General features: G+C 41.8%; 1 protein-coding gene across 6 annotated transcripts in view; it reads left to right on the top strand.

Annotated features, from left to right (window-relative positions):
* The window catches only part of ROBO1 (roundabout guidance receptor 1), a 1,143,090-nt gene that overhangs the window by 1,095,117 nt on the left and 22,635 nt on the right, over window positions 1–25,338 (top strand). For 4 of the 6 annotated variants that reach the window (XM_066240777.1, XM_066240772.1, XM_066240771.1 and 1 more), the window contains 6 exons: window positions 908–1,062; window positions 3,563–3,898; window positions 5,740–5,847; window positions 8,547–8,691; window positions 13,436–13,684; window positions 23,825–24,231. In XM_066240777.1, the coding sequence (XP_066096874.1) occupies window positions 908–1,062; window positions 3,563–3,898; window positions 5,740–5,847; window positions 8,547–8,691; window positions 13,436–13,684; window positions 23,825–24,231 (1,400 nt within the window). The remainder of the gene's footprint in view (window positions 1–907; window positions 1,063–3,562; window positions 3,899–5,739; window positions 5,848–8,546; window positions 8,692–13,435; window positions 13,685–23,824; window positions 24,232–25,338) is intronic. The other 2 variants (XM_066240776.1, XM_066240775.1) reach the window with 1 other exon arrangement.

Raw genomic sequence — 25,338 nt, 5'->3', positions numbered from 1 at the left:
TACCTACCGCCCACTGTTGTATCTCTGTTAGTAGTAAAATTTTCTAACCGCCCACCAGTTCCACAGTAACAGTGATTTATAAAGTAGGGAAGAAACTTTACTTTATAAAATTTATAAAGCAGAGTTACAGCAAGTTAAAGCATATAATAATAATTACTTACCAAGTACTTTATGTCAGATTTTCGCTAAGTTTGGCAGAATAAATCTTTATAAAACAACTTACTATAGATAAATCTATCTTTTTTTTTTTAAATTAGTTTAATATATGAGAGGATGAAAAAGGAAGGCATAGTGCAGAATGGTTGATCCTTGGTAAAAGAGAACTTTACTCGGCAACAGATAAATCTATCTTTTTATTTATACTTTGGTTGCTCCGCTACCGCCCACCATGAAAGCTGGAGCGCCTCCTAGTGGGTGGTAGGGACCAGGTTGACTACCACTGGTCTAAGTGAAGAAACTTGTTCTGTTTTTTGTAATTAAGTTGCCAAGACAATCAAGATTTTTTTAAGGAGTCCAAAACAAAGAACTATAAACTCTCTTAACTATGGTACTTTTTAAGCTCCTAATCATTAAAAAAAATAATGTACCCATATTTTTAGATTCCATGTTTAATTTTCAGTCACTGTGACTAAATGTGGAGTAGAGCATTGAACGAGACCGTGTTTTCATTCTGAGGCACAACTTTGCCAATTTACAACGTTATGGACCTAGAAACTGAGGCATAGCCCCGTGTATTACATTACAGTCGAGTTGTCAATAAAAGAAAAGAAAGAATAATGTCATTCAGCATAGCTGACTGGATTATTTGTGAGAATTAACAGAACAAAGCCTTCCTTGGTGCTCTGAGTAAGAAATATCATTCGCGGTTCATCTCACAGGTGCTCACTATGTATCTGTCTTTCTTTAGGCCGGGACTTCTCAACATCAGCGAGCCTGCTGCCCAGCCGTGGCTGGCGGACACGTGGCCTAATACCGGGAACAGTCACAACGACTGCTCCATCAACTGCTGTACTGCCGGCAGTGGCAACAGCGACAGCAACCTGACCACCTACAGTCGCCCAGGTTAGAGACCCCGGGGCATCGTGACAGATGGCTTTTCCTCTGTCTACGCTGGAAGGGAAAATTTGATCAACGTTTCAGTGGGTTGTTGACTAGGGGTTAGCAGGCGAGACTGTTTTAGTCTTTCCATCCCTGGTTCCTCACCCCTCACTCTCTCCCACGGAAATGTTTCCCAGGGCGCGATAGGAAAATGGAAAATAGACACTCCCAGAATAGGAGGCAAATTAGGAAAGATGAAATTATGTAAAAGTTTTCATCTCCATAAGAATGTTTGTAGTCCTAATGTTTCATTGTAGTGAACAAAATTATTTTCAATATGTGGGGAATAAAACATCAAAATGTCAATAAATCTATACTTTTGAGTAAACCAAATTCTTTAATAGAGGTAAGATTAATAACAATAATGATAATAATAATTGTGCAACAATAATGAACATTTTAAATGAACTGAAATTTAGAAACACCTTTTTATAGCATAGAAGTAAACCCTGAACATGTAAGAAACACATGGTTCTGCAGATGGGTAGCAGACATTTATTTTGTATGGTGTGTTTCTGGTTCAGAAATAAGTGTAAGTAAATGACTTTCCTAAAAGTTCATGCTAAACTATGGATGTATAGTATGTAATATTTGAAGGGATAAGCAAAAAACTACAAATGAGTTTTATTAAAGAAACTCTCAGTATTCACAAAGTAAGAAATATTAAAAGAATCATAAAGGATCAGAAGATATGATTATAGAGGCAAAATAACATATTGAATTAAGGAACAGGGAAATAGAAGGTCATCTTTAAGTAAAGATGTTACATATTTTGAAGACCAATCATTGCATAATCTGTGATTCTTACCTTGCTGGTCCCATTCGATATGGATATGAACACAACATGTCCATGTGACTTCAATCCTGAGGTTCATATTCTACTTGTCCAGACAGATAGAATGCTCACAGAATTATCAATAAAAGCAAGACGATGCTGAGCTTTATAGGAGAGGGAAAAAAATGACAATACTCATTTAAATTAATAGGTGGAGCTGTGTTGTTCCAATATGGTAGCCTCTGGCTATAGGTGCATCTTTAAGTTTAAATTAAACAAAATGCGATTTAAAATTCAGTCCTTCATTCTTAGTAGCCACAATCAAGTGCTCAGTGGCCACTGTACTGAACAATGTAGGCTGGAACATATTGTCACCTCAGAAAGTCCTGTTGACTAGCAGTCACGTGGAAAGACTGGGGAAGAAAAATAAGATTGCCAAGTCTATAGGGCCTTTCATACTATTTCTTAACCCCTATTAAATAAACCTTAATTCCTAGCAATTAGAAATTAGAATTCCTAAAGCCCAGATGAATCAAATATTTCTTCTCCCTGATCCCTTATTCTTCAAAAGCCAAGTAGTTGAATTCGGTATTATAGAGAAGTCATAAACTTTTCCTAAAGTTATATTCGTGTTTACATCTTCAAAAGCAACCATATTAATTTATCATTTTTTAAAATGTCCAGTTGAAAACCAGTCTTTATGGTGACCTGTTAATATCGGTGCCTGTGAACTACATGAATAACATAATGTGTTTTTACCATTGTAATGTCACTAATCTTTTTATTTAAAAATGTTTTACTTTTGATATTACTACATTACTTCCTCCTGCTTTTTCAATATTTTTTCACCTGCTGGCTTTAAATATTTCTCTACATATATCAGTTATTTCATTCACAAATATTTCAGTGAAAAAAGGAAAATTTGAGGGAAACTGAGATAGTAGAGCAATCGTGTTATTCCAGGCATTATTTAATTAAATTACCCTGGTTACTTATGATTTATTTTGCCATCCATATCGTCATTCTTGAGGTGTCATTATAAAACCATGGGGAAAAACAGTGATTAACATCTTTCTCTGACAATGATTATCCTACATGAGCAAGAGAAGAACTAATCCAGTTTTCCCGAGCGCTATTGACTGTCACTCCCCTGTTCCTCACATCTTTCGAGTGTAGGTACTTTATTAAATATTTAAATCTCATGCTCTTACGACAGGAGGGCAGAGTTCTTTCATTCTTTCTTTAGATTCTGCACTTACATGCTTTGTTCTCTAGCTTCAGTAGCTAACCAGTAGCTTTGAATAGTTCAGTAACTCCATATTAGATATCTTTGAATTTGACAAATAATGATATTTATGTCTATATTAATTCGGAGGAGTTTCCATTCACGGGGTTGTTAAAAGAATTTTTTTTTAATTGGGCAGATTATTTACTACACGGTGCTAGCAGAAATTCGATATTATTTAGCCTCTATATAAATTCTGTGTGACCTCCCTTATTTCTTCGGTTTTTAATTGCGATGTTTAGAAGGTACGTGTAAATAGTCTGCCCTTTTCACGGATCTCATTTAAGCCTTGTTTGTTCTTTACGTAACAATTTGACTGTCACTCACAAAGCTGCTGACAAAGGAATTTCAAACGCATAACCGTGGAGAATGACTTTTTTCCTTTTCCTCTCCGTTGCACGTAGCTGATTGTATAGCAAATTATAACAACCAACTGGATAACAAACAAACAAATCTGATGCTCCCTGAGTCAACTGTTTATGGTGATGTGGACCTTAGTAACAAAATCAATGAGATGAAAACCTTCAATAGCCCAAATCTGAAGGACGGGCGTTTTGTCAATCCATCAGGGCAGCCCACCCCCTACGCCACCACCCAACTCATCCAGTCCAACCTCAGCAACAACATGAACAACGGCAGCGGGGACTCCGGCGAGAAGCACTGGAAGCCGCCGGGGCAGCAGAAACCGGAAGTGGCCCCGATTCAGTATAACATCGTGGAGCAGAACAAACTGAACAAAGGTGAAGAGCGTTGCCTCCCTTCCCACCCTGTTCTGTATCGGTGTCCTCAACCTTTCTGCCCGCCAGGCCCAGACGTGCTCTTTCCTTTGTTACACGAAGGTTGATCTTATTTCTTTGGTTTCAAAACCTTCCCGTGTCAAGGAGGGTAATTAGCACCACAATAACCTTGGAAATTGATTTTAAAATAAAAAGTAAGTATTTTCCAATGGTTTTGCGATTAATTTCAATTTCATCGTAGGTGAGGGATTGCTTGGGATGGACCATCTTTTATTCATGAGGCAGATGCACACCCGTCACAATGCCTCCCATTTTAAATAAATAGACTCTCCCATTTTTTCCACTCAAGGATGGAAGATAATTGCTTTAATATGGTCGTAGAAATGAATGGCGTTTTATACCAAACAGAGGAAAAATAATTAGATTGAAATAGAGAAGTGGTTCCCTTTGTCGTAGCTCCCTGCCCCTCGCGTGGTTATTGAGACGGCGGCTGTGCGTGGATGATTTCAGAACCGAAGTTTCTTGGGCCGGCCTGATTGAAGTCTGTCAGGACAGAACCTAAAATAAATTGAGTTTAGTGTTCACTTGTCGCAGCAGAATGGTATTTTATGGCCAGAGGGGAATGTTTCCCTATCGTAATATGTGTGAGCTTGAAGAGAATGCCATTTGATTTCTTTGTACTCCTTCGGGCTACTACTTTAATAACGTGATTTGCAAAGTTCTACCACAAAGAAAAAAAGGCATTGCTCTCATTTGAATAAATCGGGCAATTCTGTACAACTGTCCAGTTAAAAGATACATTTTATTGTAGATCATTAGAGATATCGATTTATTTTCTTTAGGCTTGAGCCGGGACTTTTTTTTTTTTTCAAAAATAAAACAGATTACAGTGAGAGATTTACAAAAGATAGCGTAAGCCCACTCTTTTGCTGAAGTTAGTGTGCTTGTATGTTTTACTTGAATCGTACACTCGTCCTGCTTTTTTCTGAGTTTAGGAAAACACTTGGCTGGTGGCGTCATAACCCCATTCAATAAATATTTATTAAGACGCTTGCACAAGGCCATGACAGAGATGGATGGGACAGGTCTGCAATCATGGAGTTTGCAGTGGGGATTCAGAACGATTGTTATGTTATCCCTCCGCAGTCTGTGACAGTGCCGTGGACTTCGGGAAGGTCTGATGGGCCTCTGAACAAATGTTTCAGAGCTCTGATTTATTGTCTATACTGCCTGTAAACAGACTTGGTGTGTCAAACTCTAGTAACGGTCCAGGCGTGCAACTAGACGGACACATCATTGCTCATTACGTGCCAGTGGCGAGTTTATTATTTGGACTTTCCCCTCCGTCTCTGTGGCGGATTGCAACACTTTGTTCTCTTATCGTGGACATATTTTTATCAGATATAATCTTGCTGACAAGTTTCAGTTTTATATTTTCTTTTCCTTACTTTTTTATGACTTAAAGACGTATTTTCCTGATTTTTTATTGTTTAAATGATTTTGTTACTATATTTAAAGAGAGAGGAAGTTCAGCAAATCTGGTTATTCGTCATAGCTGCTGTATAAAATATTTAAGGAGAAGAAATAGTCTCTGATAGGATTTGCTCACACCTATGTTTTGTCTGATTTATGTTAGATGATGTAGAACTTGAGTTTTATAAATCTTGGAGACATGTTTAAAGGTCTTTATTTTTTCTTGATTTTTTTTTCCCCTCTGAAACACGTCCATACATCTAGGCAAGCGGTCGGCATGATGGTTTAAAAGCCTAATTCTTGATAAAGGATTGAGGCACCAAAGAGAAAATAAATGTTTAATTTTTATTTTTTTCATCTCACATGTCTAGATTATCGAGCAAATGACACCAATCCTCCAACTATCCCCTACAACCAGTCTTATGACCAGAATACAGGAGGCTCCTACAACAGTTCCGACCGGGGCAGCAGTACATCCGGTGAGTACGGGAAACCAAGAGGGACATTGTCTCCTTTCAAAAGACGCTGCGCTCCAAGACCGTGAATCGAATGCTCCTGAGCTGATGTGTGTATGGGATGGACCGTGAATCGAATGCTCCTGAGCTGATGTGTGTATGGGACATGTCTGTCGCTTTATAGAATCTGCATCTTCCAGGCACGGGTCTTGTCTCTGCAATTTGAAAAGCAATCCATTCAGTAAACCATTTTATGTTCTATTTGGTAACTAAGATTGAGGGTCTTGTTTCCTCCTTGTTGAGGAGCTTTTTAGTAAAGTCAGAGAAGTATGAGGTAGTCTTTAAAGGCTGTTAAACTTTCCCCACCCCCCACTATCAGCCCAAATAGAAATGAAAAATATTGCACATATAGTTTAATCTGCTAAATATTGCCATTTGAAACAAGGCTGTAAAAGCACATAGAACGAAGCACTTGAGGAAAATCAAAAGCCGCAGAGACAGGGTGGTGAGATCTCAGTACAGTTGGAACCTACCTGACTTTATCATCTCTCTACTCCCTCCGTTCTTGCTCTAAAACCTCAGAAAGCCACCTCCCGGTTGACGCAGGCAAGTACCTCCCAAACCACCCTGAGGCCTCTTCCCTGCGGTCTTCACGCTGGTACAGCTGTTTGCCAGCTGTTTTCCTGATCGGGCTACAGATGGGAGCTTGCTGATACTTAAGTCCTGTTTTTCTAATTAAAGGCGGTTCATTATTGGAACTAACATGTGGCAAGTCACACCACAGTGAGAACAAAACCAATTGATCTTGAGTCTACGATGTTTCCCCAGGACAGGGTAGAAATATCACTTCCAAGCATCTGGCCTCAAATTGCTGCTAGGTGCTTTTAGCCAAGTGTCCCTGCCCCTCTTCTGTAGGGAGTGTGGCGTCTGCACTCTCCCGTCTTGCCTTGGAAGGCATGCTGATTTCGTGTTTTCTAACCTGTGTTCTCTCAGTGATTGAAATTGTTCCTGTCTGAGTTAAAGCAGCTTAGAAATAGCTCTTTATTTTGTAGATCTGCTCTTTGTTTGATTTCCTTAACAACTAAAATTTAATGATTAAATGGCTTTTGCGCTTTTTCTTAAGTAAACCCTGAATTCCCAGAACATTTTCCAAGATCTCCTCTTGTGAACGCTGTAGGCAGAGCGTTAATATTGATGTCCCCCCGCCGTTTCATCTTTGAATTCTTAGCCGCTTTGAAAAATCATGACTTAATGGGAAAAACATGATTCTAGGTTATTAATATTCCATTGACTTTCTCCATCCCTCAGCGTAGACACCTAGATCTCGATGTTCTCCTGCTCTTCATTATTATTAGGTCTTCCGGGGACATGTGGTGAAAAGACACAACAATGTGAAACGAGGTAGCCATTAGGAGAGCGCAGGAAGCGGGCAGATGAAGTGGAGGAGAGATGTGTGATGTTGGGTCTGAGGAGGACGCAGGGAGCTGTTGCAGTAGATGCGAGCTAGGAAGTCAGGCGGAGGGCTCTGGGGGTCGGCCACGCCCCGGCACGTGCCCAGCCATTCCGGGACAGGACCGCGGAGGAGCGCGGGAGAGAGAATGGGGACACGCAGCAGAGGCCTCACGACCAGAACTTGTTAACAACAGCCTGTCCCTCCCCTACCAGTGCAAGAACGTCCGGCTTAGCCAACACTACCATTTGACTGAAAAATTCCCAAGTGACTTCAGAAAATAAGGCTCGTGTAACCTGTTTCATATGCCGTGTAACTTGGAGCTATTTCAGAGAGATTAAAACAAAAAACTAAAAAGGCCAAGACAATTCACTGACGTTAAGGGATCATATGAAAAAAAAATTTACAGGGTGTATATAAGAATCTAAAATGTATCATATTGGGGGGGGAGGAAGATAAAGACCATTTTATCTCAAAATAGCTTTTGACCCAAGTTACTTTAAACGAGTACTCTAAAATATGCAGATACCTATATCTAAAGAAGATGCCAAATTTAAAATGTGAACACTGGGGTTGAATAATTGGGCTATTTCCAACTTCTGAGAATGTGCAAGAAACATCATTTTACTCTAAGCCATAATTTTATGGGAACGGTGGCTAAATACACTCTGTCTCTTTTTAAAAAAAATCATTTTATGTTTCTTTTGTCATTAGTTAATATTAGTTCTTCCAGCCATTATTTTCATCTGCACCTGCCTTTCTGACAAAGACTAGTAATTTCATTGTGCCTAAAACATTTCCGTGGACAAGTACAAATTATATATATATATTCAGAGATTTAATGCAACAGTGGCACTCTAATAGATCGTATCTGTATCATATTGTATTTTAAGTTCCAGTAATTAAATAACAGAAAGTAACCTCAGAAAATATGTCTACAGCTCATTTGTTCTAGATAATAATCCATAGTGCAATTAATTTCTGCAAGAAGATCACTATTAATGATCTGACTGATAAAATTCATTTATGGTTTTTATTGCCCTTTTTTTTGGCCATTTATTTTGCTGGTAAATTGCACATCTTCTATGGCACCAAGTTCTGTTTAAAAATTAACAAAGAAGAGTGTGTTTTTCCCTTAAAAATGAATAAAGTGTGTTTTTTTTCTCACTGTGTATAATTGTTTGATCATATTGACAGAAAATAATTAGCCCACGGATAATAGAAACACTGGAAAGGGGAGAAATATAAGACTTGAATTTTATTTCTTTTCAAGGGAGTCAAGGGCACAAGAAAGGGGCACGGACACCCAAGGTACCGAAACCGGGGGGCATGAACTGGGCTGACCTGCTGCCTCCGCCCCCCGCACACCCCCCTCCACACAGCAACAGCGAGGAGTACAGCATTTCCGTAGATGACAGGTAAGAGGGACTGCAGAGCAGTGGTAAGTGGAATAAGGTGATCTCTGAAACCCTTATGAAGTCATTGTTCAACTAGATCACCAAAGTGAGACTGATCCCTGAGGTCCACGAACATTGGTCTCTGCATAAAACAGTATGGAGGCCTTGGCTGGTTGGCTCAGTGGATAGACAGAGTGTCAGTCTGGCGTGCGGATGTCCCAGGTTTTATTCCCAGTCAGGACACAGAGGAGAAGAGATCATCTGCCTCTTTCTCCACTCCCTCTCCCCCTTCTCTCCCTCTTTTCTTCCTGTAGCCAGTGGCTCCATTGGTTCATACATTGGTTCCAGGTGCTGAGGATAGCTTGGTTGGTCTGAGCATTGGCCCCACCCAGATGGGGGTTGCTAGGTAGATTGTGGTGGGAGCATATGCAGGAATCTGTCTCACTATCTCCTCACCTCCCAAAGAAAAAGAAAAAGAAAAACAATATTGATAGTTCAACAGGACTTAAAAACCCTCCTCAGCACTACCAAAAAATAGAATTTGTGCCTTGGAAACCTCTTTTGGAATGAATATGTACATATAATGAGATTACATATATATTATAGTAATATACATAATTTTATGATTTTTCAAGTATCAAAACTTCTGTTGCACATCTTTGAGTTTTCATAAGATAACTGTGTAGATTTATGTCAAAGCTATAGTATTCTTAGCTAATAGTATTCTTAGAAAACCATTCATAGATATCTGCATTATGCTGAAATCTATAGACATTTATGCTCGACTGAATTGTCTCTCACAAGGATTTAACAAGCGCGAACAATCCACAGTTAAGAGAGTTATTATACCTTGTCCACAGTTCAGATTCTGTAAACTGGATTTGGTACCTCCCAACAAACCACTGCTTCCCCAATATTATCAGTGGAGGACAACTCACTGGACATAGGAAATTAACAAAAACAAAAACATACAAAATCTACCTGAAAATGCAGTCTTTTTCGTGACGAACATAAAAATACATTGTTCTTTCATTCTGCAAACACACACACACACACACACACACACACACACACACAAATGAGATCCAAACCTAAACAACCTTCTTGTTTAATATGTGTTTTTGTTTAAGGACATCACACATTCCATGTATTGTTGGCTCCTTAACATTGAAGTCACAGCCAACAGCCCTCTCAGCCATTCCTAAACAAAGCTTGTCCAACATATTTTCTCCATTAAGGCATGTCACAGCTTTTTATCCTGAGGAGCACTAAAGTACTGCACACACACAAAACAAGGAAGTCACTGATAAAAAGCAAATACAGAGAGAGAAAGAGAACGATGCGGCACTATATAGATCCTGAAAGGGACACTTGTGTACGGTATGATATTGAAACTAGAAGGCAGAGTGTCACCTTGTTTGAACTCCGCTAATCACATGCTCATCAGGTGACATATATATAATTATATATATATATATATATATATATATATATATGGTGACAGAGAGACAGAAAGGACAGATAGGGACAGATAGGCAGGAAGGGAGAGAGATGAGAAGCATCAATTCTTCATTGTGGCACCTTAGTTCATTGATTACTTTCTTATATGTGCCTTGATGGGGGGGGGGGGGGAGAGGGAGCTACAGCAGAGTGAGTGACCCCTTGCTCAAGCCAGTGACCTTGGGCTCAAGCCAGTGACCATGGGGTCATGTCTATGATCCCATGGTCAAGCCAGAGATCTTGTGCTTAAGCTGGTGAGCCCATAGTCAAGCCAGATGAGCCCGTGCCCAAGCAGGCGACCTTGGAGTTTCAAACCTGAGTCGTCCACATTCCATTCCGAATGCTCTATCCACTGTGCCACCGCCTGGTCGTGCGTGACTCATATATTCATAACTCTCTGCATGTGTCTGTTGACAGACCAGGAAAGTGCTGCAAGTATTGACTTCGGGGTTCCATTTAAGTTTTAGTGAGTAGGTACATTTTCAAATATAGAATCTGCAAAGAACAAATAATGAGGTTTGACTTTGAAAAATTCAATTTCTAGGCTCTGGAAACAACAACATTAATTGGTATTTTAGTCGACAAAAATAGAAACAAAAAACAAGGACTGAAATAAAGTAAGAGGACATAGTGCTGCCTTACGACCCATTGTTTACTTTTGGGACTATATCTGAAGAAATCCAAAGCACTGATTTCAAAGAACAAGAACCTATGCACCCATACGTTCACTGCAGCATTATTTACAACAGCCAGGATTTGGAAGCAACCTCAGTGCCCATCAGTAGATGAGTGGATGAAAAAGCTGTGGTACATTTACACAATGGAATACTGCACAGCCCTAAAAAGGACGTCTTACCTTTTGTGACAGCCTGGATGGACCTGGAGAGCATTATGCTAAGTGAAACACGCTGGTCAGAGAAAGACAAGCACCGTATGCCTTCACTCATATGTGGAGTCTAAAGAACAAAATGAACTAACAGGCAGAATAAGAGACAGACTCATAGAGAGCAGGCTGACAGCTGGGGTGGGAGGCTAGGTACGGGGGAGGGGTGGAGGGATTGAGCAAAAAAGGACAAAAAAAGAGAGAAAAAAAATCATGTGTATGGGCCCTGGACGGTTGGCTCAGTGGTAGAGCGTCGGCCTGGCGTGCAGGAGTCCCGGGTTCGATTCCTGGCCAGGGCACACAGGAGAAGCGCCCATCTGCTTCTCCACCCCTCCCCCTCTCCTTCCTCTCTGTCTCTCTCTTCCCCTCCCACAGCCCAGGCTCCATTGGAGCAAAGTTGGCCCGGGCGCTGAGGATGGCTCCTTGGCCTCTGCCTCAGGCACTAGAGTGGCTCTGATTGCGGCAGAGCGACACCCCAAGATGGGTGGAGCATCGCCCCCTGGTGGGCATGCCCGGTGGATCCCGGTCGGGCGCATGCAGGAGTCTATCTGACTGCCTCCTCGTGTCCAGCTTCGGATAAAAATACAAAAACAAAAATATCGTGTATGGACACAATTTTGATTTCCCAGGGTTGGGTGAGGTGGAGGAAGGTATAGGGTGATAGAGGGTGATGGGCGAAGGCTTGACTCGGAGGAGGTGAACTCACAATAGGGTGTATAGAGACGTGTTGTAGAATTGGGCATCCGAAACCTGTATAATTCTGTTAACCAGTGTCACTCTGATATATTCAATTAAAAAAAAGAAAAACAACAACTGTAGACACAGCTGTGCTTCATAGGGAAAGACTGAGTCTAACTGGGAAGAAAGAAGGTTTTCTGGTCTGCTGGCTTTTGTTCTTGACCTTGACAAATGAGAAGGTTCTCAATGAAGAGAGGGGGTTTTATGGCCTCGGGGGCAACACAGAGATGTGGACTCCTGGAGAACTGACAGGAACCACATAGTAGGGAGTGAGAGGAAGCTGGGGAGGCAAAGGTGAGCCCTCCCAGCAGAGATGCGAATCCTGAATTGTCTTGTTTGCACGTCTGTTTGGTCTCTGGACAACGAGAACTGCTTATTACTTCGGAGCAAATGGATGACCTAGGAGTGATGTGAATTATAATAAAGTAATTTGAAAGCAATGTGAGGATGAAGAAAGAGTGGCCCGAGGCAAAAAGGTTGATTAAATGTTATGGCGCTAGCACGTACAGCAGAATTAAAAAGAATCGATTCTAAAGAATTTTTAGAGACAGACCTGAGATGATCTGGGAACTTCGAGGAAGAAGAGAGAGAAATAATCTCAAGACGACTAGAAGATTTCTAGTGTGGAAGAATCGACAGATGGCTATGTTGTCTGCTGTTGACACAGGAAATATGATAGTGGAATTAGTAAAGTAAAAGAAAATATAAAGAAGCCATGTTATATGAATCCCAACTTTCTTGAGTTCAGGTAAGCAAGAGAGGTGGTGAGAAATGAACTACACAGAGAGAATAACAACGATACAATTCGGATAATGCCGTAGTACATCACTGCCGCTCTAATCAACAGCTGTGTGCACTGGGGGAGGAGAACAGGAGGTCTGAATACTGTCCAGACCCATCGAGGGCGTTCACGTCGCTCTGTGAGAGGAGTAACGGACGTTTTCCTGGTTAACATTTGTGGTGTTTTTTATTCATTATCCTAAATGCAATCCAACTACTTGTTTTGGTGCTCCACCAAAGAAATAGTGATCTGTTATGATTTTAGAGGGAAAGTAAGTTGTATTGGATTTAATAAGCAGCTCTCTAATATATTTCCCACTGAAAGGATTTTCAACAGTAATTCTTTTTTCAGAGCTTAGCATGTCATGTTTGGGTCAGGTGCAAGACCACCCTTGGGTTGTCCTGTAGAGATCATGAGGACTCAGAGGGAGAGAATCTATCAAGCACATTTTATAAGTACCAAGCTAAACTATATTAAACAGATGTTTGTTATGGCATGACTTCTTAGAGCCTGTAAATAGGCCAGTGTAAATGATAATTTCTAAAGGAACAAATACTGTATGTTATATGTGACATACAGTATCCACCATATAATAATATATAATACAAAATATCTACTATATAATACATATAACACATAAATACACAATACATATAATACACAGTAATACATATAACATATACTATATACATTCACAAACCTTTGTGATAGCGAACGATTATTTTTTAACAATACCTCCTTAATGGGCCCCAGAACATTCAGATTTAAGAAATAGTTAGTTCAAGGATAACACTTTGTTAACTATACAGAGAGTTGATTTGAATAACCACAGTAAATCTAAGTATGTTTATAATCTGTTTCAGCTATGACCAAGAAATGCCATGTCCGGTGCCACCCGCGAGGATGTATTTGCAACAGAGCGAGCTGGAAGAGGAGGAGGACGAGAGGGGCCCCACACCCCCCGTGCGTGGAGCGGCCTCCTCGCCGGCGGCTGTGTCTTACAGCCATCAGTCCACAGCCACTCTCACCCCCTCCCCGCAGGAGGAGCTGCAGCCCATGCTGCAGGACGGTCCAGAGGAGATCGGTCACCTGCAGCACCAACCCGACAGGAGGTAGGTTGTCACCCGCTTCCTTTGCTCAGATCAGATCCTTTCCAATCCTAAGTAGCATTTATAGAATGCTACACGAGCTTTCTTTCTTTTTTTTTCCAGTGTCATCACTCAGAGAGCCCTAGTAATTAACATAGCAAGTAATATTGTTGACCGGAACATTAAATTAATTGATCCTAGTGAACTTGCAACCATAAAATAATGTGCATTAATACTCATCCACTTATGGTAATTGCATCTATAAACACATGGAGATTGTGTAGTAAACATATGGTTTACTAATCTTGTAACATTTTTATTGATGGCAGGTGTTTTTGTATTTTAGTTTTCTTGAAGCATTTGATCTGTGGAGAATAGATTTGCTCTTGCCTTTTTAGATTAAATCCACAGAGGGATTTGTTTCCTAATGTTGCAGAAGAATGAGTTTGGTATATTCATTTTGTGTTGACTTCTGATGGAGATATTAGGTTGGAGTCTTTTTGTCCAAGTTACTAAATACTTTGTGTGTGTCTGCTAGACTTTTTTTAACCTATATATTCAACATTGCCAACCAATACATTTTTGTTATGTACAAATAATTTCCCTTGTCATTTCTATCACATAAAAGTTATTACTGCATCATCTGAGCTCTTCTCCTATTGTTGAGGGTTTTGTGTGTATTTTATTGCCCTTGACACATTTTATACACACACACACATACACACACACGGTTTCCTCTATTCCTATTATCGTTTGATACTGAGTGTATTATTTCCCTCAGAAGATCTCCCTTCAGTGTTCTTCAATGAATAACAAATTCTGGTTCATGCTGCTTGAATTTTGTTGATTAAAATAGAACTTGCAACGTTTATGAACTATTCTATCAGTAAGAGATTATTACCAGATTCATAGTATATATTTTCTAAAATAAAAGAAGTGACTAAACCTTCCATTTGACAAATGGGGAAGCTGTATTGTCATTCATTTAAAATTGATATTATTAACCCGTGGAACTTCATAAAAATTGAAAACAAACAAGGCATCTCTTTTCCTTATGAAGGTTCCGGACCACCTCCACCCTTTTACTCAAAGCCAATGAGAAGGTAATAGGTGTGTTAGCTCTGAAATACCAGCGCATTCTTTCTTCCTCTCTCCAGCCACCGACTGTCTCACCATTCCCTCCCGTGTTACAGTTGGTACCCAGTATCCTCTTAGCAAGCCTCTTCCTTTCTGTTCCTTATGCCATTTCTCTCTACCTTCCCCCCAAAACAATAAAATCAGCGGTTCTCAACCTGTGGGGTCGCGACCCACAGGTTGAGAACCGCTGAATAAAATAGTTCAATTCCCTATATCTATCTTGACTTCCCAGCCTCTTCCTCTTCATTCAATCCTCCTTTACCTTCACTGTTAACCCCTTCTAATTAGCATGCTCTCCTTCCTCTCCACACCTGGAAATGACTTCATTACTTCTTTCTTCCCAGTTCCCATTTATATCTCCGCCCACTGCATTCCCACCTCTACCAGTTTGCTTCTGTCAGTCTCCCGACAGTAACCGCCAAATGATCAATCCAAACGTTCCTCAATCTCTATCAAACTTAAGCTTTCTATAGTGATGGCAATGTTGTAAGTTGTTGTGAGAATAAATGAGATAATGTACGTAAGGAATCTGAAGCAAGGTAGGGATTCAACAGATATCAATTCCCAACTGCCTTTACCTTAAAACAGGGGTCCCCAATCTTTTTACACAGGGGGCCAGTTCACTGTCCCTCAGACCGTTGGAGGGCTGGACTATAAAAAAAACTATGAACAAATCTCTATGCACACTACATGTATCTTATTTTAAGTAAAAAGCAAAATGGGAAAAAATAGAATATTTAAAATAAAGAACAAGTCAATTTAAATCAACAAGTATTGACCAGTATTTCAATGGGAACTATGCTCTTTCACTGACCACCAATGAAAGAGGTGCCCCTTCCAGAAGTGTGGCGGGGGCCGGATAAATGGCCTTGGGGGGCTGCGTGTGGCCCGTGGGCCGTAGTTTGGGGACCCCTGCCTTATGACATCACTCTATCAGTTGGTTCAACCACTACTTATACTTATATTCCAAGAACTTTCAAATTTATTTCATCAGCTGACCCCTTTTTATTAAGCCACCACTGTGATTTTGTTGTTGTTTTCTTTTTAAATTTCTTAAATTTCAGTATTGTTTGTATACGATAATATATCGGCTACATTAGTTTTCACATGTACAATATAGTGGTTTGGCATTTCTTTACCTTACTCTGGGATTACGCCACTGGTTCTCGTAATCATCCATCACGGTGCAAACCTATCGCAATATTATTATGGAACACAGGATTATTTTCACTTGGACATCTCAGACTGCACAGATCCAAAACCAGACTCTTGGTCTTTGCACTTGACATTTTAAATGTGTTCTTTCTCCCCTTCTGTGGCTATCTTATTCAGAATGATCAACCCTTATTTATCTGACCAACGTTTGTAAAATGAAATAGCCAAAGGAATAGGCAAAATCACACAAAAAAGAATACTTTCCTCATTTTTAAATCAGCTTATTATCCTATTGTTTAATTTTTTCTGTGGTCTTCTTATTATTCCTCAAATTAAATTATTCGCCAGTCCCTTCATTCTAACTCCAAAATATCTATTGACTTTGTTCCTTTGTCCACGTTCTTACAGGAGCTAGGGGAGGCCCTCAGTCGTAGCCTTTGGAATCCTGCCATACGTTTGAACTGATCCTCACTCTTCTTCTCTCCCCCCCTTCCCTGTCCCCTCTCCACATTATCTTCCTTTACACACAAGCCTAGTAATGTTGTTCCCCATTCGGAGTCACGTCTTATTGTTGAGCCCAGTCTTCAGAACTTTGCACAGTCCTTTCACCCCCTCACTTCCTCCCTCCCTTCCAATTCCTCCCCACACCCACTCTTCAAATCAGTCCTTTTGAAATTCCCTGAATTTGTCTTAATTTGTCACCAATCCAGGTCCGCAAGGCCACTTCCTGGCCAACAGAGGGCTGCTTCAGAGCTAGCAGGAAAGGGACAGGCCATCTGGCTTCATGTGGCCATTACCAAAATCCTCAACTTGTTACGTACCCAACAAACATGTGTCTTGCACATGCTGCTTCTTTGCCTGGCTAGCACTTCTCATCTTTCTCAGACCTTTTTAAATGCCCCCTCCTCTGTGCAACTTTCTTCTGATTGTCTGGCAGAATCAACCAGTCCTTTGCTTTATTCTTCACACGGGTCTGTTCCCAGCTCTGCTACCACGCTAATCAGTTTCCAGGTTGCGTTAGCATGTCCTATGTGTGTCTCTGTTTCCCTACTTAAGTTAAAAGCTCTTTGAGGAAAGAGCTAAGGTTTTTTATTCCTGTCGTTGAGTTCCACAAGGCTCTCTGCAGTATTTGATTAATGGAATCTGATACTACAGGAGAATTTCGGAGTGGACCTATCCCTGTTGTTTTAGGGGGACGAATGCTCATGTCCACATGATGTAGACATGTATCATTGAGAAATGCATTGGGTAGGTACCTGCACTTAAAAAAAAAAACCCTGTTGGACTAAATTCAGCCTTTTTAAGAATGTGATTTTTAGTCTAGAAAGGTATTAAGATTTGTATTTCCAGGATTGTTGCTGGAAATAACATGAGACACTAATAAGAAGTAGATGGAAGCCCATTAAACAAAAATATTATTTCTGTTCTTTTACGATCAAGGTATAATCTACATGGTTTCTATAGAAAATTTTGAAAATAAAGTTAGACGAAATGAAAATATAAAAATACCAATGATCTAAATAATCACTGCTAAGACCTCAGTAATGATTTTTTTTTGCGTTTTTCTCTACATACCAGTATTGCTTTGAATTGGTGATATGCCAATATTATTTTATAAGCTACTCTTTTCACTTAACAGTTTATTTTACCTTGTAATGACTTTTTGGTTAGATACACAATTTAAACAAATGTGTACTATGATTTATTTAAAGTTTCACCATGTTGGACATTTAACTCATGCCTACCTCTCTGATAATGCTGTAGTTCCTATATCTAGCTAAGTCCCTGAGTGAAACCTCTTCCCAAAGCCTTGATCTATTTAGATGCCTGCCCCATCAGTTGCTGACTTCTCCTTCTCATCATCCTGCCACTCCCCTGATGAAGCACTCATTAAAAATAGATAGATAGCTATTTCTCTGCTGATTTCATTCTGGGGCATCAGACCCTTATATACAAGTTCTCCTTAAGACACATTTTTACTGCTTAAATAAATGTCACTTAGAGCGATATACATCTCCCTAGTGATAAAGGCACATTCCTCTCCGGACAGCCATTTGCTCATGTCTGTGCTGGTATAATGGTCCATCACTGGGCCTGTTGCCTAAGCTGGGCCCCTTCTTCAATCTAATCTGCTGCTGGAGACGGTACAGAGGCATTTCTCTAAAATGCAATAATGATCAAGTCTCTCCATTGCTTAAAATCTCTCAATAGCTTCCCATTTCCCTTAGAATAAAGGCAAGACTCCTTCATTTAGCAATCAAGGCCCTTTGTGATCTGACTCCGTGTGCTGTCTCATTCCTAGCCACCGCCGCCTCCCCCCCTTCCTCGCTGTTCCTGCTGCCTTCACTCTAAATTCTTTGCAGTTCCTGGAGTGACCAGTGTCCTCACCTACCTTGAGGCCTTTCCACGGGCTGCCCCGTCTTCCTGGAATGCCATCATCCCCTCCCCTTTCTGGAGCTAACACACACCCTTCAGATCTTCGATGAACGGGCAGATACTCTGCACAGAGTCATTCCCCAATGTCCCAACTCTGAGACGGGACCCCGTTTTGTGTTCCCACTGAACTCTCGATACTCTCTACCATGGAGCGTCACAAATACTGCATTATCACTGCCTATTTAATTAGTCGTTTGTCTCTTCTGCTGGACTGTGAGTCCCTTCAGGGAAGGAACATATTTACGATACGCTCACAAAAATGAGGGGATCAGGGGACGTGCAGATACTCCAGTCCTTTCCCCCTTTTTGTACAGCGCATTTTTACCAGTGAAATCAAAGTTGATTTTGCATCTCGTTTGAATAATCGAACACCTTTCTTTGCCTTGTCGTTTGCTTTACTGATGTTCTTGTTTAATTTAAAAAAAAATCAAGTACTGCATTTTTTTATTGCTTTATATTCATTTTGGAATACCCCCTAAGTTTCGTGAGCAGTGTATTTGGCTGAAGTTCTAGCATTTTCTCACTTCCGCCATGTTCTACTGGCCCGAGCAGTCACGGGGTCCACCCAGATTCAGAATCTAGAACCACATTCCATCTCTTGAGGGGGACTGGCAGGTCCTCATCCCGGAAAAGTGTTGGGATGTTTATTGATTAGGGATATACATAAATAATGTGATTTATAGTAATAGAACTTATGAAACTAAAGCCATTATAACACTCCACTGTTTGATTAGATAAATATTCCGACACATTATTATGGCTCTTGCCGTCTGGCATTCTAATTACCTTCTAGAATATTCCATTTTCGTCTAAAACTAGACTCACCAGGTGACCAACATAAGAATCTCTTCTCTCTTTCAGACAATACCTGTAAAAATAATATCATTAAACTTATTTCTATGTATTGTTTCAAAAAGTGTCTGGTCCTATTGAGTTTATTGTAATTGGTATTTAGCAAAAAAAAGATTAAAATCTCTTGAAAAGTAAAATCATATCTATGTATGGAATAGGAAATCTTATACTTTATTAATACAGACAAATTGAATATAAATATTGTATCTATTTACAAGACAGGTAATGGTTTATGATACAAAGCATTGAAGCACAACAGTTTCAAAAACAAGTCTCAAAAGTATGCATTTCCCCGCTTTTGTCTTCAGCCTGATAAATGGTATGTGGTGAGCTATATAAACACCTGCCTCCATAAATTAATGTCATTGTTACCTTCCTTTCTTGCACAGGTTTATGAAGGCATCATTAGAGCAGGAGCCCAGAGTGGTGTGATTCACAGTCGTATACTTGCACATTATTGCAGAACACGTCAAAACCCCTCAGAGGGAAAAATCGAAAGGGTTGAGGTTCATTTGTGCAAGTCCCACTTGAGTGTGGCGTCTTGAAATGGCTTTTTGTTTTCAAATAGAATATATTACATATTTCAAACTATACATGTTTATCACACATTCCCTGAGCTTGCCTTATTTACAGATGTTTTGAATACATTTTTCTATCTTTCCTCAGCATTTGCACAAAGGTGGTAACAGTTAAAAGCCAGCCCTTATTGAATGTGAAGATGTTTGTACTCTACAGTATTTGTAGATTATCCAAATCCAACAATGCTGGCCTCCTTTCATAGCGAACGCGGCTGTTCTGCAACCCTTTATTGATGTTCAAAATAGTCCCTTTTGTGCTAAGAAGTCTTATATGTCTTTTAAAAAGAAGTTTCTTGTGGTATTTTGAATGTGCATGCTGACAAAGAACTGTAAATTGACTTTTAAGTATAGTATTTTATTGCAATTTAAATTAAACAAAGGTTTCTCCTATGTGTATAACGCACTCCATATTGAAACTATTATCCATTTTAATCTCTTAAACAACTTCAGCTTTAGCACATTTTATTTTCTTCTAGTGCCACACACAGATGTATTAGAAACCACCCACAAATAAGAAAGAACATATTATATTAAAGAACTATGGGTCTATATATACAAACAGTGTGTGTATATATATAAATATATTATTACATATATGTATATGTATGTAAATGTATATGTACATGTGCATATATATATGTAATTAAAATTCCTCAAATATAGATCATGACCCTGGAAATGAAATGTGGGTTTAAAATTTAAATTTGATACATACTAGCTGTGGGAACTTTGGCAAGATCCTTAATTCTTCTGAATTTTTATATTCCCATCTGTAAAATGATAATAAAAGAAGGAACTTGTAAAGTAGCGAGAATTAAATAACATTATACAGTATACTTAATTACAAATCAGGTGCTCAATAAATTGATAGTATTTTGGTAATCATATTATTCATGCTTTTACATTTGTGTTAATTAAACATATTTATTGGAGTATCTTAACTCATTGGGATAAAAAGTCCAAAATGTTTTTCTTTGAACAATTGCCATCCCGTCCTAAAAACTGTATTGTTTTTAACATTCTTTTTCTCTCTCTAGTCCCTTTGTTAAGTCTTGAGCAGACCCCATATTGTTAAATTTGTATGCTTTTTTCTGAGACCCAGTCCGGTTCATTCTAAAAGCATAACTGTGCACTTCCAGACAGCCTTTGCCGATGACTCCTGTCTGCATATGGCGGCATGGAGCGAGGGGGCGTGTTCTGCTCTTCCACACGTCCCTCCCTTTCCTCTTCAGCTACACTGTCCTGAGAGTCCAGGCAAGGGGGAAGGGACATAAAAAGGGCAAATGGATGCGGACCCAGTTCTCTCCTTAGCTGTCTCTAACACCTCTTCTCTCTCCTCTTCACTATGAATAACATGAGGATAGTGGCGGAACAGGGGTGGCCCAAACTCACACCTCTGACGGCAGACTCAAGCCCGGACAGCATCTCGAGGCATTTTTGGTCCTTGAGCAATTAGTGACATCTTCAGTCAGTGGCACTCATATCTCTTCCAGCCTCCAAAGCCATGGAGGTCACCAGAAGACACTGGACCCTCATCTCCCCCAGTCTCCAACACTAGCGTTCCTGTTGGCAGGCGTGTGTGCAGTCTTTCCTTCCGCCTCAGGAGCACAGACCTTGATGAGGTGGTGCCATGAGCCCTCCAAATGCTGACCCCTCCACATAGCTCATTCACCTTGCCCAGAGAGCACGGGGGGGGGGGGTGAGGAGCACGTCCTGCAACTCTCAGTCACTGTATCCCTTCCCTTTTCTCAGGCAGGCGTGTGTGCAGTCTCTCCTCTCCGCCTCAGGAGCACAGACCTTGAGCCCTCCAAATGCTGACCCCTCCACATAGCTCATTCACCTTGCCCAGAGAGCACGGGGGGGGGGGTGAGGAGCACGTCCTGCAACTCTCAGTCACTGTATCCCTTCCCTTTTCTCAGGCAGGCGTGTGTGCAGTCTCTCCTCTCCGCCTCAGGAGCACAGACCTTGAGCCCTCCAAATGCTGACCCCTCCACATAGCTCATTCCATTCACCTTGCCCAGAGAGCACGGGGGGGGGGGGGTGAGGAGCACGTCCTGCAACTCTCAGTCACTGTATCCCTTCCCTTTTCTCAGGCAGGCGTGTGTGCAGTCTCTCCTCTCCGCCTCAGGAGCACAGACCTTGAGCCCTCCAAATGCTGACCCCTCCACATAGCTCATTCACCTTGCCCAGAGAGCACGGGGCGGGGGGGTGAGGAGCATGTCCTGCAACTCTCAGTCAGTGTATCCCTTCCCTTTTCTCAGGCACTTTCCTCATTGAAGAGTTCATCCTCGGGCATGTCCCTCCTTTGGGAATAACATCTTCCCATAAACCTTACTTTCCACTAATGTCTAAACGCTCTCCATTCTCTCAGTCAGCTTGTGTTCAGTGTGGGTGATGATGCTGGACAGTAGCCGAAGAATCGCTTTTAATTAATTTGATTTCCAGGTCGTCTCTGGAGAAATGGCTGAAATCAGTTGTCAGGAACTCGGTGAATTTCCGTTGTTTTATCCTGCCTTATTTTGTCCTTACCTTTAAGTACTTAACTCATTCTAGGCCATCAGGAAAAATTCCTTCAAGCAGATAAGTGAAATATCGCAATAGTGACACTCTTGAAAATAGCTAATAATCTTTAGTGAAATGCTTAAGTGAATCATTCCAAGAAAAACTGCTCTTGGCTCTCATAACCATTTTTTAAATAGAGTAAAATCTAAAGAAAATTATTATGTCATATGTGTTGAATGTATAATTTTTTAAGCTTATGAAATTCTACTGTCTGTAGTCGGAATGAATAAGTTTGTTCTCTTAAAACCGTAGGTAGGGGCCCTGGCCGGTTGGCTCAGTGGCAGAGCGTCGGCCTGGCATGCAGAAGTCCCGGGTTTGATTCCCGGCCAGGGCACACAAGAGAAGCGCCCATCTGCTTCTCCACCCCCCCTCCTTCCTCTCTGTCTCTCTCTTCCCCTCCCGCGGCCAAGGCTCCATTGGAGCAAAGATGGCCTGGGCGCTGGGGATGGCTCCTTGGCCTCTACCCCAGGTGCTAGAGTGGCTCTGGTCTCGGCAGAGCGACGCCCCAGAGGGGCAGAGCATCGCCCCCTGGTGGGCAGAGCGTCGCCCCCTGGTGGGCGTGCCGGGTGGATCCCGGTCGGGCACATGCGGGACTCTGTCTGTCTCTCCCCGTTTCTAGCTTCAGGAAAATACAAAAAACAAACAAACAAACAAACAAACAAAAAAAAACCGTAGGTAGGGGTGTCAATGAAAGAAAGGAAAAGGAACACATTTATATGTTTGTGGAATATGTGCTTCGGGACTGATGTCTGTTGTCTTTGGTAAGAATGAGCTATCAATAGTTGTCCGAGACGCTTTAAGACTAATACATAGACATAAGTGTCAAAGTAAGTATTACATGTGCTTTTTAACTGAACCGTAGCCATATGCTGAAACATAAGGATACTACTTACAGAGAGCTGAGTGTATTTCTATCAAACTTGAATCAAAAGGTAGCCTAGCCTGGTTAAAACACGATTCTTACCACTCAAAGTAAAACTTAAGACAGCCTGATCAGGTGGCGATGCAATGCATAGAGCGTTGGACTGGGTCACAGAAGACCCAGGTTCATAACCCCCTGGTCACTGGCTTGAGCATGGGCTCACCAGCTTGAAGCCCAAGGTCGCTGGCTTGAGAGTCGCTAGCTCTGCTGTAACCCTCCCGCCCCCAGTCAAGGGAAGGCACAGATGAGAAGCAATCAATGAACAACTAAGGAACTAAGGAGCTGCAAGGAAGAATTAATGCTTCTCATCTCTCTCCCTTCCTGTCTGTCTGTCCCTATGTGTCCCCCTCTCTCTCTGTTACCTAAAAAGAAAAAGTAACACTTAGACATACCAGATTTTCAGTTGTTCTTTTTCTGAACAAATCAGATCCACAGAAGCAGAGATTAAATCCGTGCACTCATGAATCCGGTGGGTAATTGATGGTTCTGCGAGCTGAGCCACACCTGTTTGTGTCCCTGCAGACGGCAGCCTGTGAGCCCCCCTCCGCCGCCTCGGCCCATTTCCCCGCCACACACCTATGGCTACATCTCGGGGCCCCTGGTCTCGGACATGGACACAGACGCGCCCGAGGAGGAGGAAGACGAAGCTGACATGGAGGTGGCCAAGATGCAGACCAGGCGGCTTCTGCTGCGCGGGCTGGAGCAGACGCCGGCCTCCAGCGTGGGGGACCTGGAGAGCTCCGTCACCGGCTCCATGATCAACGGCTGGGGCTCGGCGTCCGAGGAGGACAACATCTCCAGCGGGCGCTCCAGCGTCAGCTCTTCCGACGGCTCCTTCTTCACCGATGCCGACTTTGCGCAGGCGGTGGCAGCCGCCGCCGAGTACGCTGGCCTGAAGGTGGCGCGGCGGCAGATGCAGGATGCGGCGGGTGAGTCATGCGCGCCCCTCACGTGGGAGACCCGGGTGGGTCGTGCGCCCCCCTTGCCGCTGGGCCACGGGTGGGTCATGTGCCCCCCTGGCCGAGGGGTCCACGGGTGAGCGGGTGGGTCATGCGCCCCCCTCGCCGCGGGGTCCACGGGTGAGCGGGTGGGTCGTGCGCCCCCCTTGCCGCTGGGCCACGGGTGGGTCATGCGCCCCCCTCGCCGCGGGGTCCCCGGGTGAGCTGGTGGGTCGTGCGTCCCCCTTGCCGCTGAGGCCACGAGTGAGCGGGTGGGTCATGCGCCCCCCTCGCTGTGGGGTCCACGGATGAGCAGGTGAGTCGTGCGCCCCCTCACTGCGAGGCCTGCGGGTGAGTGTGTGAGTCCCTGGCCCATCTCGCTGCGGGCGTGGCGTCTCTCCCTTCCTGCCCTCTTGTGTCCTGGGGATACTTAGCTGTTAGGACTGTTCGTTTTTGTTCTCAGCCTAAAGAAACCCAGTTCCAGACATATGACATAATTTGATTATTTTTAACACAGATGTTTAAAATCTTCTATTTCGTTTAATAAATCCTATATCAGGGGTCCCCAAACTTTTTACACAAGTGGCCAGTTCACTGTCCCTCAGACCGTTGGAGGGCCAGACTATAAACAAAAACTATGAACAAATCCCTATGCACACTGCACATATCTTATTTTAAAGTAAAAAAAAAACAAAACAGGAACAAATACAATATTTAAAATAAAGAACAAGTAAATTTAAATCAACAAACTGACCAGTATTTCAATGGGAACTATGCTCCTCTCACTGACCACCAATGAAAGAAGTGCCCCTTCCGGAAGTGCGGCGGGGGCCGGATAAATGGCCTCAGGGGGCCACATGCGGGGACCCCTGTCCTATATAATGCACAAATGAAGCTACCTGGAAAGTCTTCATTTTTTTAAGATGGGTAGAACAAATAGATATATTTTATTTCTTTAAATACGCATACAGTCAAGTAAGTGAGGTTTACCATGGGTTTTATTAAGGTGTCAAAAGTCACCATAATAAAATTCATTATGATCATTTTCTAATCTTATTTAAGTAGAAATTCTCTAAGAGAAATAGATTGATATCCACG

This window comes from Saccopteryx bilineata, chromosome 8 (genome assembly GCF_036850765.1).
Source record: "Saccopteryx bilineata isolate mSacBil1 chromosome 8, mSacBil1_pri_phased_curated, whole genome shotgun sequence".
NCBI classification, from domain to species: Eukaryota; Metazoa; Chordata; class Mammalia; order Chiroptera; family Emballonuridae; genus Saccopteryx; species Saccopteryx bilineata.
Note: the sequence above shows the minus strand (reverse complement) of the source record. Positions and strands in the feature narration are given on the sequence as shown.